General features: G+C 37.4%; 1 protein-coding gene across 1 annotated transcript; it reads left to right on the top strand.

The window, feature by feature from the left end:
- Positions 1-4,641: 4,641 nt before the first annotated feature.
- LOC132552220 (patched domain-containing protein 3-like) lies at positions 4,642-15,765 on the top strand. Its single transcript, XM_060216367.1, has 4 exons — positions 4,642-4,706; positions 10,400-11,415; positions 11,696-11,896; positions 12,862-15,765. Exons 2-4 carry the CDS (start codon positions 10,440-10,442, stop codon positions 14,322-14,324), a joined length of 2,640 nt encoding a protein of 879 aa, XP_060072350.1. The 5' UTR covers positions 4,642-4,706; positions 10,400-10,439; the 3' UTR covers positions 14,325-15,765.
- Positions 15,766-17,593: the final 1,828 nt, after the last annotated feature.

The following is a 17,593-nucleotide window of genomic DNA, read 5'->3' as shown; positions in this document are numbered from 1 at the left end:
CAGGAGGCTTTCGAAGTGAAGAAATGATGTAACGAGATATAAGAAAAGTATTAAGTCAAGACAAATATTGACCTTTTCTGAACACATACTATACCGTGTGTTATTGGTGTTAATAGCTCAAAAATACAACGCAGAGCATAACCAGTCAAATTTGAACACGAGGAAATCAGATCGGTGTTCTCATCTTTTCAAATGGTAGTTCTCACATTGGAATATGTCTTGAAATCGCTTACAGAAATAACAGGAGCTTTTCTCCTCGGCAGAGCAAATTGTATGTACTACACGCCAGCCTGCAGCGATTAAGGGGAAGCAACTCGTAAAAATATCGACTATGTAGAAGCTATGTAGGAGTTATAATAGTCAGGACAAAAAAAAAATAGCTGACGCAAGTTTGTGATACAGGGATATAACTGCTACATGTAAACACCACAAGTTTGTGATACAGGGATATAACTGCTCCATGTAAACACCACAAGTTTGTGATACATGGATATAACTGCTACATGTAAACACCACAAGTTTGTGATACATGGATATAACTGCTACATGTTTATACCACAAGTTTGTGATACATGGATATAACTGCTACATGTTTATACCACAAGTTTGTGATACATGGATATAACTGCTACATGTTTATACCACAAGTTTGTGATACATGGATATAACTGCTACATGTTTATACCACAAGTTTGTGATACAGGGATATAACTGCTACATGTTAATACCTTAACACAGGTCGATAATTATACAATATATTTTGGATATCTAAACAGGGTTCCTTTACATATATAATTATTATGATACATACATGTCCAGGCCAATCCCTTTTTGTAGTTTACATAAATGGTCTTCCGGAAACTATTCACGCAAGAACATATTTATTTGCAGATGAAACGAAAATTTACAGTCATAATGATAAATTGAATCTCCAGAAAGATTTAGATAAGTTTAAACAATGGTCTGATAAATGGCTCTTGAAATTTCACGCGGACAAATGCAAAGTTCTGCACGTAGGAATGAAAACCGATAATACACAGGTAAACTTATATAGAGACGAGGGAAATGGAAGAGTCGAGGTTACATTAGATCAGGTAACAAAAGAAAAGGACCTTGGAATTATAACAGACAACAACCTTAATTTCAACGAACATATTCATGATGCAGTCAATAAAGCCAATAGAATAATGGGAACCATCCGAAGAACATGCACGTACTTAGACAAAAAGTCGTTCTGTCTTTTATATAAATCGCTTGTACGTCCGCACCTTGAATATGGGGCCTGAGTGTGGAATCCCTATCTGCAAAAAGACATAATGAGATGGAAAAGGTACAGAGAAGAGCAACGAAACAAATACCGGGGATGAAAGACCTAAACTCTGAAAGCAGGCTAAGGATCCTTAAATTACCGACACTGAGGCACAGAAGATTGAGAGGAGATATGATTCAAGTATACAAACTAACACATGGAGGATATGATAGGGCTGTCGCGGAGGATTTCCTGATACAAAACAATAACAAGATAACAAGAGGGCACAGTTTTCCAGTATTAAAAAGGAGGAGCAGACTAAATCTGAGGAAGTATTCTTTCTGTGAACGGGTAGTAAACCACTGGAATTCACTTCCTAATGTCGTTGTAACGTCACAAACAATCAAAACTTTCGAATTCCGATTGGATGAATATTGGAGGCAAACTGCATGTGTTTATAATAATGAACTGGACAATAACACACTGATCCATATCCGGGATACTCATACTTTTAAACTCTGGATATATAGGCTAAATAGGCCTGCGTCCAGTATATTATTATTATTACTATTATTATTATTATTATTATTATGTACATGTTGTATGATATATATTATATTCCTTTTTGATTTATTGAGTTATTTCCCCTTAAACAGTTTAGCCACTTGGAAATCTGTCATCTTATACTTTACAGACAACATTATCATCCTTTTTGTTAACGTTTGCCAATTCTTTAAATATTCAGGTATCATATATATATATTACATAACAATTCCATTGTCACGAAAGTGGAATGTAAGGCTCCATAGACACCACCGTAATGATCAATAGACCCTTTATATTATCGTTAATTCAAACAGATAATACTTGATACTCTCTGATGAGACAGGGTTTCCCACAGGAGCCTCTTGTGTCGTGCTATTCCGGTCTCAGATATTTTATCACCAGCTTCCTTAAGAAGTGAAGAACCTGAGAACTTGGTAAAGGTGTAATAGGACCTATCCCGTGGTATTCCTAACATTGTTTTGTGGGGTTTAGCTAGGTAAGGATTTATAGTTATATATTTAATTATCTAACATTTATAAGTCCAATTCAAATACAAATATATTAAGTTCTCCTGTCTTCGTGGCTCGAACAATGTTAAATCAGTCATGTCCCTGGCTGTTTCAAATTATTGTTTGTGAGCAATATATGTATGTTTATAAGTAATACCAGCTTGGATAGTTAGCGGTTTTTTTCTCAGACTTTAGCAAAATGTGATAAACTGACCCCCAGTGACATGATATACAGTTCTAGGATAAACACTGAGTGTTTGCTGTGATAAGCTGACTCCCAGTGACATGATATCATTACAATCTTTTTATTAGTGCTAATATCAAGTTTAATTAATCTAACTTTAAAATAAGTTTTAGAATATCATCTGTATTAGTTGCATTATATTCCAGAACATGTATTGATTTAAATGTGTTATGTTAGAAAATTAAGGGATCTTATGAGGAAACAAGTGTTGAAAATCATGTGTGAAACTTAATCACAGCTCGAGTGAAGAGGTACTTCAACTACGAAATGAGTTACGCGAAGTATAGAAAACTCGTCATACTACCAGGAAACATTATTCTGATCGTTCACGTGATTAATACTCAATGCGGTCCCTCCTGGGTATTTTTTTTCAATGATATAGTATACACCTTTCATTCTATTTTCTATAACCGGTAAAGTGAACAGGAAAGAGACCAACTGTCTTTACACTAAACAGGTATGTTTTATACACTTCTAACAATTTTATTTGGATTCATATATTTTTTTATTCGATGTAGGTTCTTTTCACTTTTTATCCTATCATATTCATATTTGTTTTATTATTTTTTAATTTAAAATGAAAGTGATAATGGTGAAATACAACGATTAATATGAAAATCATCTTCCAGCTCCTGGTAAGATAGTGTATGTCCACGTTACTCAGGATGAAGATGATTAATTATTTCACGGTTTTAGAACCTATTCTATCTCCATGATTATTTCAACAAATTTTCTTACACAAAAGCCATTAGACAACCAACCGAGCCCATATCAGCCTCCCCCGATATACACAACTACATATTACCAGTAACACAACGTACAATGTATTTTCTGACAGGATAAAGTTAGTTTACCGGGGTATATGTTTGTGATCGTCCAGACACATTGATAGAAAGGTGATAATTTAGACTTTTATCTGAAACTTCTTCATAATAACCTCGACATTATATATAATAGCTTTAAGATATGAAAGCAGGCCCTAGGTCAGAGTAAGGTTAATCACGCCAGTATGATGCTGACTCATCACTGGCTTTTCCAAGAAAACCATGTAACGGTTTTTGCGGAATTGTCCTGGTTTCAGCGACCTTATTGATCGGAAATTCCGGAAATATTGCCGAGTTCTTCTGAACCGCGATTATATAGTACTTATACATGCATCTCACATGTGAGACTTAAACAATTAAATGTGTAAATCCACACAATCTGAAGTTTGGTTATGATTGCACATTTGCAAGTGTATATTGTTATATATATATATATCCTGGGACGTATAATACGTGTTATATACGTCTCTGATATATCAATCGATACTATCCTGCAGCGGTTGTTTGCAGTGAGTCGCTTGCAAACATTCAGTGGAATTTCCATTTTCTAAAACTGAAACTTCTTCATAATAACCTCGACATTATATATAATAGCTTTAAGATATGAAAGCAGGCCCTAGGTCAGAGTAAGGTTAATCACGCCAGTATGATGCTGACTCATCACTGGCTTTTCCAAGAAAACCATGTAACGGTTTTTGCGGAATTGTCCTTTATTGATCGGAAATTCCGGAAATATTGCCGAGTTCTTCTGAACCGCGATTATATAGTACTTATACATGCATCTCACATGTGAGACTTAAACAATTAAATGTGTAAATCCAATCTGAAGTTTGGTTATGATTGCACATTTGCAAGTGTATATTGTTATATATATATATATCCTGGGACGTATAATACGTGTTATATACGTCTCTGATATATCAATCGATACTATCCTGCAGCGGTTGTTTGCAGTGAGTCGCTTGCAAACATTCAGTGGAATTTCCATTTTCTAAAAATAGATCTTCACGGAATATTATGTAGCCCGATATCATCGTAGTCCGAGGGGGTCCGATGGGTTCACGACCCCAAAACACCTTACCGTTACGTAAAACTCCCTCTTTATTTACGTCGCTCTAACCTTTAATAAACAGTGAAGTCAGGAATAAAATACCTTATGAAATACATTATTTTACACGAAATTAACTATTATGATGATTCTCGGAAATAACACTGCCTTTTCTGCGAACTGACACGATTTCTAAATATAGCTTAAAACTGTCGGCTAGCCGCTAGATGATCAGGACATCTGCTTGCAGACGAAATAACACATGAGCGTTTCTTCCGAAGCTACCGTGAGTATGTCAGTGATTAAGGTCTGTTATTTCGGGAAAATCCGTCAAAAATAATCGTCTTGATATTTTTAAAAAATGGTAAATTTCTACGTTTGTTCTGTTGGCTGAAATCGACAGCTGCTGATATGAACTATACTGTCTACATATATATATGTTCCATACACGGTACACTCTGGTCTTAGCTTGTATACTAATTGATTCCTAAATAGACATTTCTTATATCATTGTATAATATGTAATATAATAATATGATAAGATCGGGCAGATGTAGTTAACATGCTATGATGCTGTTTCTGTTCCACGAAATCATACCGACATTTTCCCGGAATACGTTTCATCGATCAAGGCGTGATTTGTCGGAACTATACCGAATGCTTGTGTATAATTTACGTAGTAAGTTTGGGGTGCAGTATTTCGTAGAAGAGTGAAATTATGAATAAATAAGTAAATATTGGCAAACACCAGTTCTAACATACGATATATAACATATAATGTCTATTGTTATATACGGTGATGTTGAGCGGGGTTCACCTCCCCATCAAAATTTTGAATTTTCTTTGGATCAATTTGAATTTTCCTCTGTCACCTCTTAGGTTTCAAAATTCTTGCCCTTAGCACCACGTACGAGTCATTGAAGAATGAAACAGCTGTATGGCACAGTTTAATTCATCGTTTGACTCTACTTTAATTAACTTTAAATTTGTTATTCACCGTGTCTTTTGTACAATGCATATATATGTATTACGCATGACCCAGACTGTTTTTGTTCTAGAATGGATCTTGTTTCACGAAAAAACTTTAGTCATTGTGTGTTTTTCGAAATGTCTGGGATGTTGTTTAGGCTTGCTAACTTGTAACCCGATCAGCTGTGACCTAGGAGGGATGGTCGTATTACTAGTGTAGGGGACATACCGACAATAAATTTAGATATACAATGACTGTAGTGTTAATGTCTGTTAGTAGACCGAGGAAGAATACATCGTGCTTCATTATATTACGTTATCCCGAAACACTAGGATAGAAAAACTACTTATGTCAACAAGTGATAAATAGAACATAATCTGAGTCAACCTGATCTTGTCTGATTCAAAACCTTGATCTGGTCTTGTCTGATCCAAACCCTTGGTCTGGTCTTCTCTGATCCAAAACTTTGGTCTGGTCTAGTCTGATCCCAAAACCTGATCTGGTTTAATCTGATCAAACACCTTGATCTGGTCTTGTCTGATCCAACACCTCCATCTGGTCTAGTCTAACACCTCCATCTGGTCTAGTCTTGTCTACTTTGATACAAAACCTTGGTCTGTTCTAGTCTGATCCCAAAACGTGATCTGGTCTAGTCTAATCCAAAACCTTGATCTGGTCTAATCTAATCCAAAACCTTGATCTGGTTTAGTCTGATCCAAAACCTAGATCTGGTCTAGTCTGATCTTAAACCTTTGGTCTAGTCTGATCCAAAACCTTGATCTGGTCTAGTCTAATCCAAAACCTTGATCTGGTTTAGTCTGATTGAAAACCTTGATCTGGTCTAGTCTGATCCAAAACCTAGATCTGGTCTAGTCTGATCTTAAACCTTTGGTCTAGTCTGATCCAAAACCTTGATCTGGTCTAGTCTAATCCAAAACCTTGATCTGGTTTAGTCTGATTGAAAACCTTGATCTGGTCTTGTCTGATCCAAAACCTAGATCTGGTCTAGTCTGATTCAAAATCTTGATCTGGTCTTGTCTGATTCAAAACCTTCATCTCGTCTAGTCTGATCTTAAATCTTTTTCTGGTCTAGTCTGATCCAAAACCTTTGTCTGGTTTATTCTGATTCAAAACCTTGGTCTGGTCTAGTCTGATCCAAAACCTTGGTCTGGTCTATTCTGATCCAAAACTTGGTCTGGTCTAGTCTGATCAAAAACCTTGGTCTGGTCTAGTCTGATTCAAAATCTTGGTCTGGTCTAGTATGATCCGACACCTTGGTCTGGTCTTCAATCTTTTTCCGGTCTAGTATGATTCAAAACCTTGGTCTGGTCTTGTCTGATCCAAAACCTTGGTCTGGTCTAGTCTGATCCAAAACCTTGGTCTAGTCTAGTCTGATCCAAAACCTTGGTCTGGTCTAGTCTGATCCAAAATCTTGGTCTGGTCTTCTCTGATCCAAAACCTTGGTCTGGTCTTGTCTGATCCCAAAACTTGATCTGGTCTCGTCTAATCCACAAACCTTGATCTGGTCTTGTCTGATCCAACACCTCCATCTGGTCTAGTCTGATCCAAAACTTGATCTGGTCTAGTTTGATCCAAAACCTTGATCTGGTCTAGTCTAATCCACAAACCTTGATCTGGTCTAGTCTAATCCAAAACCTTGATCTGGTTTAGTCTTATTCAAAACCTTGGTCTGGTCTAGTCTGATCCAAAACCTTGGTCTGGTCTAGTCTGATCCAAAGCTTGATCTGGTCTCGTGTGATCCAAAACCTTGGTCTGGTCTTGTCTGATCTGAAACCTTTGGTCAAGTCTGATCAAAAAACCTTGGTCTGGTCTAGTCTGATCCAAAATGTTGGTCTGGTCTAGTCTGATCCAAAACCATTGTCTGGTCTAGTCTGATCCAAAACCTTGATCTGGTCTAGTCTGATCTGAAATCTTTTTCTGGTCTAGTCTAATTCAAAACCTTGGTCTGGTCTGATCCAAAGCTTGATCTGGTCTAGTCTGATCCAAAATGTTGGTCTGGTCTAGTCTGATCCAAAACCATTGTCTGGTCTAGTCTGATCCAAAACCTTGATCTGGTCTAGTCTGATCTGAAATCTTTTTCTGGTCTAGTCTAATTCAAAACCTTGGTCTGGTCTGATCCAAAGCTTGATCTGGTCTAGTCTGATCCAAAACCTTGGTCTGGTCTTGTCTGATCTTAAACCTTTGGTCAAGTCTGATCAAAAAACCTTGGTCTGGTCTAGTCTGATCCAAAATGTTGGTCTGGTCTAGTCTGATCCAAAACCATTGTCTGGTCTAGTCTGATCCAAAACCTTGATCTGGTCTAGTCTGATCTGAAATCTTTTTCTTTTCTGGTCTAGTCTAATCCAAAACCTTGGTCTGGTCTAGTCTGATCTGAAACCTTTGGTCAAGTCTGATCCAAAACCTTGGTCTGGTCTTGACTGATCCAAAGCTTGATCTGGTCTAGTCTGATCCAAAACCTTGATCTGGTCTTGTCTGATCCAAAACCTTGGTCTGGTCTAGTCTGATCTTAAACCTTATGTCAAGTCTGATCCAAAACCTTGGTCTGGTCTAGTCTGATTCAAAACCTTTGTCTGGTCTAGTCTGATCCAAAACCTTGATCTGGTCTAGTCTGATCTGAAATCTTTTTCTGGTCTAGTCTGATGCAAAACCTTGATCTGGTCTAGTCAGATCCAAAATCTTGATCTGTTCTAGTCTGATTCAAAACCTTGGTCTGGTCTAGTCTGATCCAAAACCTTGGTCTAGTCTAGTCTGATCCAAAACCTTAGTCTGGTCTAGTCTGATGAAAAGCCTTCGTCTGTTCTTGTCTGATCCAAAACCTTGGTCTGGTCTAGTCTGATTCAAAACCTTGGTCTGGTTTAGTCTGATCCAAAACCTTGATCTGGTCTAGTCTGATTAAAAACCTTGGTCTGGTCTAGTCTGATCCAAAACCTTGATCTGGTCTAGTCTGATTAAAAACCTTGGTCTGGTCTAGTCTGATCCAAAACCTTGGTCTGGTCTTGTCTGATCCGAAACCTTGGTCTGGTCTAGTCTGATCAAAACCTTGGTCTGGTCTAGTCTGATCCAAAATCTTGATCTGGTCTTGTCTGATCCAAAACCTTGGTCTGGACCTTTCTGATCCAGTACCTTGGACTGTTCTTATCTGATCTTACATTATTGTCTAGTCTAGTCTGATTCAATACCTTGATCTAGTTTAGTCTGATGCCATTAAACCTTGATCTGGTCTAGTCCAGGATCTTGGTTTGCTTAAGTCTACTTTGCATCATTTGTCTGATTTAGTTTGATATTTTCTAATCACGAACCTTTGTCTGACCAAGTCTGGTCGAATTCCTTGGCCTGGTCATCTCTGATTGCCTAGTCTGGTTTTTTCTGGTTTGGTCTGGTCTGGTCAAGTTAAGTATTGTTATCTTTAGTTTAGTTTACCCCCGAAACCTTTGCCTTGACAAATGTGACTCCAAACATTGATCTTGTCTAGTCTGGTATTAAACCTTGGTCTGGTCTTATTGGGTTGAAAATCCCTATTTAGTCATGTCTTGAAAAATCCAAAACATTGTTCTACATATATTTGTAGTCTAGTTTTTAATTACTCTGCTCTGGTCTTAATAAAAATATCGTCTGGTGTAGTCTGGTCACAATCCTTGGTCCGGTCTAGTCTGGTCCAAAACCTTGATCTGATGCAGTCTTGTTCAAATCTTTGGTCTGATCTACTCTGATATAAAATCATGCTCAACGTTTATTCTTGCTGTAAAAACATTGTCTGGTCTGGACCCCAAACTTTCATCTAGACTAAGATGGTCAGAAATCTTCATTTAGTCGAATGTGGTCAAAAACCTTGATCTGGCATGGGCAGATCTGGTCTGGTCTGGTCTGGTCTGAATCCTTGTTCTGGTCAAGTCAGTGGTCTGGTTTGGGCCAGCACAGTTGTTATGGTCTGGTCTGATCAAAGACCTTGGTCATCCCACTACTCTGACCATGTGGTTTACAAGTTTGATGATAGATTTACTTTAGTCCTGTCTTACGATTTAGATCAACATGTTAAACATTCCCCTTAAGTGTTATTTTGTAGCCGCTGCTTCGTTATAGGACACTAGGGGTGTAATTATTTTGATGTAGACAGAAGAGGATTAAAGCATCAGACTTATCCTATCCCCCATTTTCTTGGTAACCTTATAGAGGACGGTAGTCATCATATATATGTACAAGTAGTAACATATTGAAGTAACAAAGCAGGTTCAGAGGAACATTTACGAATTTCTCAAATGTCCCTTATAGGCACAGATTATACCAGATGTCTATGAAGACAGTTAGATTTTGTGTTAGACCTGTACGATGTATCAAACTTGTTTCATCAATTAACAATGGCACATGCTATGAAAGTCAGATACATTTATAAAGTAAAAGCTTTGATACTTTGTGAGGTTGTCGTTTCAAAGTGGTATTTGGATATCGCTGACAGCTGAAACAATGAAATGTTCAAATATATCAAACTAAAACTACTATATAGTGTAAGACTATGGTGTAACACCAATAATACATTCTTTTTGGGGTCAGTATATGGGACAGATGGCTAACTGTGAGAGGAGGGATGGGTGTCATTTTGTTATGTATTGGGTACTTAGAGGCTCTTTTGTTAAGGTATCTGTCTCACGTGATATTGCAACACTTGGTACGTGAAAAAACAAATGACAATAGTTGTTTAACTTATATGTCTTAAACAGTATCATATGACTATTACACTTTAACGTCCTGATCAGTATTATATGACTACTACACTTTGATGTCCTGAACAGCATCATATGACTACTACACTTTGATGTCCTGAACAGTATAATATGAATATACTTGTAACACTTCAATGACCTAAACTACGTTATACAGCTATACTGCAGAATTTTGATGTCCCAAAATATAATGTGAATGTTAAACTTCGGTGAGTTTTATATAGATATACTTTTACCCTTGGAAACACTTAAAAGTTGTTCATTTTTCAGATTTGAATAAGTAGAAAAGTTTATCTACGCCTGTAAAGACATGGTGTGCTGGAAGCTATATCACAACTTTGAGAACTGGATCGGGAAAATCTTTTTCAGGTATGGAGTGTTTGTTGGGACCTATCCTGTGATTGTATTGATCGTTTCCATGTTGGTTTCCGGTCTACTTGGGATAGGTATGATCAATTTAACCGTACAGACGGATGTAGAGAAGGTGTATACTCCACCGAATAGCCAGGCTTCCCAGGACCGTGCATTGCTGCGCGATCTCTTCCGGGACACTTCAGCTGAGGACTTTAACTCCTACAGCAGCATCAATGCTAACCTCTTTGGCAGTGTTATCTTCCGAAGGAAGGACTCATCAAATATGTTGAGTCTCGAAAATATTAGGGAGATTGAAAAAATATATCACGCTATAACAGTGAATGTTTCCGGCAATGGCTTAGATTATTTTCAGTTGTGTGCCGTACAAAATTCAACATGTGCTGTAGATGGCGATTTCATATTTTCCGACGAATTTCAGCGGCTACTTCAGAGTGACAGAATTACCTACCCTGTTTTGGAAAAGAAATACATTGAATCTGTGTTCGGCGATGTTCTGGTAATGGATGGACTATTGAAGTCAGCTAAACTGATTAAGCTACAACTTAACCTTCGACAAGATACCCAGACATACAAAGAGGATTCTAAGTTGTGGGAAGCAGCATTTCTGACCTTTATGAAAAATGTACAGTCTGACACTCTCGACGTATCGTTTGCTCACTCGACATCTTTAGACGAGGAATTATCAGAGAACATCAAAGGCGACATTCTCTTTGTGTCTATCACTTTCACATTGATGATAGTTTACGCCACTCTGGTAACCACTAGCTGTGACCCCATACTTGACCGCCAGAACCTCGGACGAGCAGGTGTCCTTGCCACCGGTCTCAGTATCCTGGCATCTTTTGGCCTGGGCAGTGCCTGTGGTGTGGAATTTGTCAGCATTGCTGGTGTAATGCCGTTTTTGATTCTTGGTAAGTTGAATAGTGTCTTTAAGAACAACTAAAACCATCAAAACAGTGCCTCGTGTTGAAAGGTTGTAGAAAGTATATGCGCAAATGATCTGTAAGGATAAAAAGCCGCGCAGAAACAAAGTTTTTTTTTGTTGATAGATTTTAAAGCGATGATGATATGAAATATAACTCTATAGGGTTATAATGACACAGATATCACTGAATCAGATACATTGTAACAGTATAGTAATTTAACCGTATTAGTCATATAGCAGCTGGATCATCTTCTCTTAATTTTCAGGTATAGGAATAGATGACATGTTTATATTGCTGGCAGGCCTAGCAAATGCCCCTCTGTCTGAGACGGGTCCTAACCGAGTAGGTGATATGATGCGAACCAGCGGCGTGGCAGTTACTATAACATCACTGACAGACATGTTTGCCTTTGGTATTGGAGCCTCCTCTGTCTTTCCCGGTGTACGCAACTTTTGTATTTACACAGGTATGTTATGAATTGATGTGTACCAAACCTATCCATATATAGAACAACTTCAAACTAGTAATATCGTGGTATTTGACGGAATGAAATGACAAAACTGAATGAAACTGAAAATCCACAATATGAAAAATTTGGGTAAAAATGATCTTTTCTCGTATAAATTAGTCTGATCAGTCGCAAAAAATAAATAATTTTGACCCGTATTCAACGTCGAAGGGAAATTTGTTAAAATAATATTCTGGGGGACCGAAAGCTCATCAATCACTTTGAGCGAAATTTCCTGGATGAAGTCTGTCCGAATTATTCAGGGTCATAGAATTAAAGCGACTATAATGTTAAAAAAACACTACGGGAAAACGATATAAAACGTTCTATTTTACAATAGTATGTTACAAAACTAAGTTACAAAACTAAGACTTTCTCTTAATTACTTTTCCGATTGTAATTACCCTCTTTTGGGCCCCACTAGTTTAGCGCCCGCGATTGACATAGATAATTCTCGCACGCGAAAGCCAAACAAAATTAATTACTAAGATTGATTTTTAAAAATGATATATTATAACTCTATAGAATCATTTACTGCAAACTAGAATTAGCAGAAAGACGCAAAAGCAAGTGTCATACATAAGACATACACATAATCCATTTGTTTCTTTGAGGCGGAAATAAAATTACTTCGTCACGTGATAAGCCATGTGACCCACTCGGCTTTCTTCGTAATCAACCGAGCGTGAACATGTTTATAAACAATAGTCAAGATAAACAATGTTCCGACGCCGAAAATATGTACAAAAACAACAAATGTGACGGAGGGGAGAGAGAGAGAGAGAAACGGGAAAGTGGAACAATTGTTTAGATGAATAATATTTAGCCAACATGCCTATTTGAATAAACTTGAGTGAATAGAACGACATTAAAACAATTTGGTATGTGTAGTAAGTATTAAATATATATTTTTATTGTTCTAGGACTGGCGATCTTCTTTTGTTACATAAACTTTGTAACATTTTTTGTCGCTTGCGTCGCGATAAATGAGAGACGGATGGGGGATAAGCGCCATGCCTGCACTTGTATGAGAATTCGACTTAAGGACGAAATGAAAAATGAGTCAAGAATGAAACGTAGTTGTTGTGGTGGAAGAAAGCCTTCGACAAAAGAAGATCTCGAAAGTTTCATTGAAAAAGTTCCTGGGAAATTACTCTCCAAATTTGTCACGTCTTTACCCTTTAAGATCGTCACCTTGGTTGGTTTTGCAGTTTATCTAGGGGTGTCCATCTACGGCGTTACCAAATTTAAAGAAGGTTTCGACATAACTAATCTTGTATCAGACGATTCATACTTCCATGAATATAACACACTTAACCAGCGACATTTCACTCAAAGGATACCTCTGTCGTTTACCTTTACCGAGCCTCTGCAGTATTCTGACACGCGCACTGATTCCGCCATAAGTTCGCTGATGACTGACGTCACCAGTGATAGGTTGGTTGAAAGCCAGATACAGATCAGCTGGTACAGAAGTTACAGGTTTTCAACATTTTTTGATGGTTCATCTGAAGCAAACTTCGTAACAGGATTGAAACCATTTTTGCTCTATAACCCGCAATTTAAGGCGGACATTCTTTTTGACGACAGTGAACAGGTTATTAGGGCTTCGCGAATTTACGTCTTGACCAATGACTTGAAGGATTCCACTGAACAAGGGGAGTTGATGCAACGAATGAGACAAATAACGTCCGACTCGACTCTTCCTGTGACTGTATTCTCTCCACCTTTTATTTTTTATGAACAATATGTAGTGATCGTTAGGTCCACCCTGAAGACCGTCGGCATAGCTGTCTTGGTGATATTCGTCATCACTGCACTTTTCATGCCTAGTCCGCTACTCATACTCTACGTTACCGTAACTATGGTGATGATCATGACTGGAATTTTCGGTTTTATGTATTTCTGGAACTTGACCCTTAGTTCAATAACAATGATACACATCATCATGAGCATTGGGTTCTCGGTCGATTTCAGTGCGCATATCTGTCACGCATACATGACAGTGGAAGGAGACACAAGAGATAAGAAGGTAAAGAATGCCTTACTGCGTGCTGGGGGCCCTATTCTGAACGGTTCCGTGTCATCATTACTTGGAATTTTGATGCTGGTATTTTCTCAATCCTATATTTTTCAGTCGTTTTTCAAGGTGATGCTCCTTGTGATTTTGATTGGAATGGGTCACTCTCTGTTTTTTCTGCCCGTTGTACTGTCCTTGGTTGGTCCCTTTGACAGCCGACGCTCTGGTAAAGGTAACGACTACCATACTCCCAATCAGCAACACAATAACCACGGGAATGGCACCGAGAAAGTAAAACTTTCTGTTGAAGATGACAAAAATACATCGGGTAACCTCATCGGGTCTTACCAGGGGGACCCAGTGTAAGTTTAGTGGTTTCCTTGAATGCGATTAACAAACAATTCTGATGCCAGTTGTTACAACTACTCATTCAAGCTGGGATGGTAATACAGACTCTAAAACTTACCAATTCCGAATACGGTCGACGTAAATAATGGCTTTTGTGTCAATGATTATTCCAAACACTTTAAAATGTGCGTACAGAATTTGATCGAAATTAGAAAGTTTCGTTTTAGACACAAAACATTAGGTTTTTATTGCAATACAAGAACATCATTCCTAAATTCTCATTGAAATTAAATAAAGATTCTTCACTCTACCTCTGTTTACCGTATGCACTTCCAAGGTATAAATACATTTACCTCATAACGTTTACTAATGATAGATATTCAATTAAAGCAATATTTAACTTGATATTAACTTTTTTTTGTTTACAGAAAACTAATATTTATATTTAACTTTTATTTACTGCTAATGTTATATTTTATTTTAATGTTAAACCTCATCCTTATTTTTGTACTTAGTTTTTTTGTATTTAAACCTTTCAGTATTGGGTTTCTGTACTTATAGTGTTAAGTGTTTCTGCTCGGGCAGAACGTGTATTATTTTAGCCTTAAGGCCTTGATGTGCATTGCCAAATTTGGAATTGACCGGAAAACAAATTGGCTCGTAGGCGGCCATGTTGGATTTTGACTGTGAAACTTTTAGACCACCATGGCTCTTTTTCGTATGTCACATGTAGGTCTCCCTTGGTCACTAGTTATGACGTTTTGATTTTGGAACGAACTGATCAGAAAGATGACTGACCGACGACCTTACTGGATTTTGACTGTAAAGGTTTGATACCGCTCTTTCTTGAGGATTAGATTGCACGTTTCCGAATTCTATTTATAGGTTCCCTTACCATCTTGTAATATCCTTTTGATTTTGGCAGTGATTAGAAGAACACAATGGTCGATGGGCGACCGATTTGACAATTAAATATTATTATCGATGTTCCTTCAGAGGGATCTCATATTCCATTAAATTAAGCAGAAAGAGAAATAATCAAACTAACAAAGAACAAACTAGCCCCCCCCCCCCCACGTCCCTCAGTTGCTGTTGATCATCATTCGTTATCATCCGTAATAACACAGGATTGTGATAAAAGGACGACTACAGGATAGTCATAACGTACTCGGGTGCTCCAATTTCCTCCCATGCGACTATCCTACTTCTACTTTAAAGAAAATCCAATATGTACGTTTGTACATTGGGATGTTTCTGTGATCGATATATTATAGATATAACATAACCTGTTATCATTTTCATTCCGTAATACAATCTATGACGAAAGTAAATCGGATGAGCATTTTTACCAGTGTATCATTGGAGACAATGGCAAGGCATATAAACAAGAGTAATGAAGTAGTATCCGGAAACCGTTTGGTTTGAAGGACTAAGGTCGTTAATAAATATTTGTTGTTGATATTTGTGTTGTTTGATATGTTTATATTCTACACCACTGAAAATTGTTTATAACATTATGTCCGCTACTGCTAGTATCTAACGTTTGTAGATAATGAATTAATCTTTCTATTACAGTTAAACTTCGTTAAATGAACTCTTATATCTGGAAGACCCGGTATAATTCGACGAATTTCGTCAGTTCCGGCCAAACTTCACACTGAACTTTCGAACTTACTTAAAATCGAATAGTCTGATAACTCGAAGTTTTCCTATGGTCTCGTCGACTTCGACGTAACGAGGTTCGACTGTATGTAATTTTGTGAGTTTAATTTCTCAGTTCCTGACGAAAAGGATATTCTTGATTTGAGCGTCTATGGGAATTTGTTGACAACTAGTAAACGTTTCTATTATATATAGGTGAAATTTTAAAAGATGGTAACTATCAATACTAATTTGATATGAAAGTCGCACGATTTTTGATGTTGTAAACTGATATAATTCAGAGGAAGTTTAACTACAATCACCATATGAGGTAGGCTTTTAGCCTACCATCATCAAATAGATCTGCGTCCGTGGTCCTCCCGTAAACAATTTTTGTTATCACTATTTCTTGAGAAGTACTGGATAGATCTTTCTCAAATTGCATATGTAGGTTTCACTTGGTCCCTAGTTGTGCCCGTTTGATTTTGGGACTGATAAAAAAAAAGGCCGACATGCACCCATCTTGGTTTTTTTCAATGAAGTTCGTTATCGCTATTTCTTGGAAAATAACAGATGGATCTCTCTCTAATTTCATATATGGGATTCCCTTGGTCTCTAGTTGTGATAATGTGATAATGCAATTTTGGAACTGATCAGAAAAACATAATAGGCGAAAAGCGGCCATCTTGGTTTTGAGTTTTAAACTTTGTTATCGCTATTTCTTGAGAAGTACTTAATGGATATTTCTTAAATTTCATATGTAGGTCCCCCTTGGTCCCTAGTTGTGCCCATTTGATTGAGGTTCTGATAAAGAAACAAAATGGCTGACAGACGACCATCTGGGATTTTGACATTGCAAGTTTATTAGCGCTTTTTCTTGAGAACTGCTGGATAGATTTTTCTCAAATTTTATGTATAAGTTTTTTTTGGTCCCTAGTTGCTTCCATATAATTTTGGGACTGATAAGATATACAAAATGGCCGACAAGTGGCCATCTTGGATTTTGAATTTGAAAGCTTGTTATCGCTATTTCTTAAGAAGTACTGGATGGATCATTCTTAAATTTCATATGTAGGTTCTCCTAAGTCTCTAGTTGTGCCCATTCGATTTTGGGTCTTATCAGAATACAAAAAGGCCGAAATGCTGCCATCTTGGATTGTGACTTCAAAAGATTGTAATCGCTATTTCTTGAGAACTACTCTATAGATCTTTCTTAAATTTCATATATAGGTTCCTTCTGGTCCCTAGTTGCTCCCATATAAGTTTCGGAATGAGTAGATATACAAAATGGCCGACAGGTGGCTATCTTGGATTTTGACTTCAAAAGTTTGTTATCACTATTTCTTGAGAACTACTCTATAGATCCCTAGTTGTGCCTGTTTGAGTTTGGGACTGATGAAAAACAAAAATGGCCGACAGGCAGTCATCTTGGATTTTGCCTAGTGAAGATTGTTATTGCTATTTCTTAAGAAGTACTGAATGGCTATCTCTGAAATTTCATACGTATGTTCCCTTTGGTCTCTCCTTGTTCTCGTTTGTTTTTGGGACTGATCAGATAAAAAAATGGCTTCCATGCGGCCATTTTGGATTGGCAGGTAAAGATTATCAGAGCTTTTTCAACAAAGGACTATTGAAATGTCTTATCA

Source organism: Ylistrum balloti, unplaced genomic scaffold (genome assembly GCF_031769215.1).
Source record: "Ylistrum balloti isolate Yb309-2 unplaced genomic scaffold, AGI_CSIRO_Ybal_v1 Utg370242, whole genome shotgun sequence".
Taxonomy (NCBI): Eukaryota; Metazoa; Mollusca; class Bivalvia; order Pectinida; family Pectinidae; genus Ylistrum; species Ylistrum balloti.
The sequence above is the reverse complement of the archived record's forward strand: the minus strand, read 5'-3'. Positions and strand labels throughout refer to the sequence as shown.

Bases quoted from the DNA above. Each gene is read 5' to 3' on its own strand.
- LOC132552220 (XM_060216367.1), top strand. From the start codon at position 10,440: ATGGTGTGCTGGAAGCTATATCACAACTTTGAGAACTGGATCGGGAAA. The intron at 11,416-11,695 runs GTAAGTTGAATA...CTTAATTTTCAG, and splicing joins AATGCCGTTTTTGATTCTTG to GTATAGGAATAGATGACATG. The intron at 11,897-12,861 runs GTATGTTATGAA...TTATTGTTCTAG, and splicing joins CAACTTTTGTATTTACACAG to GACTGGCGATCTTCTTTTGT.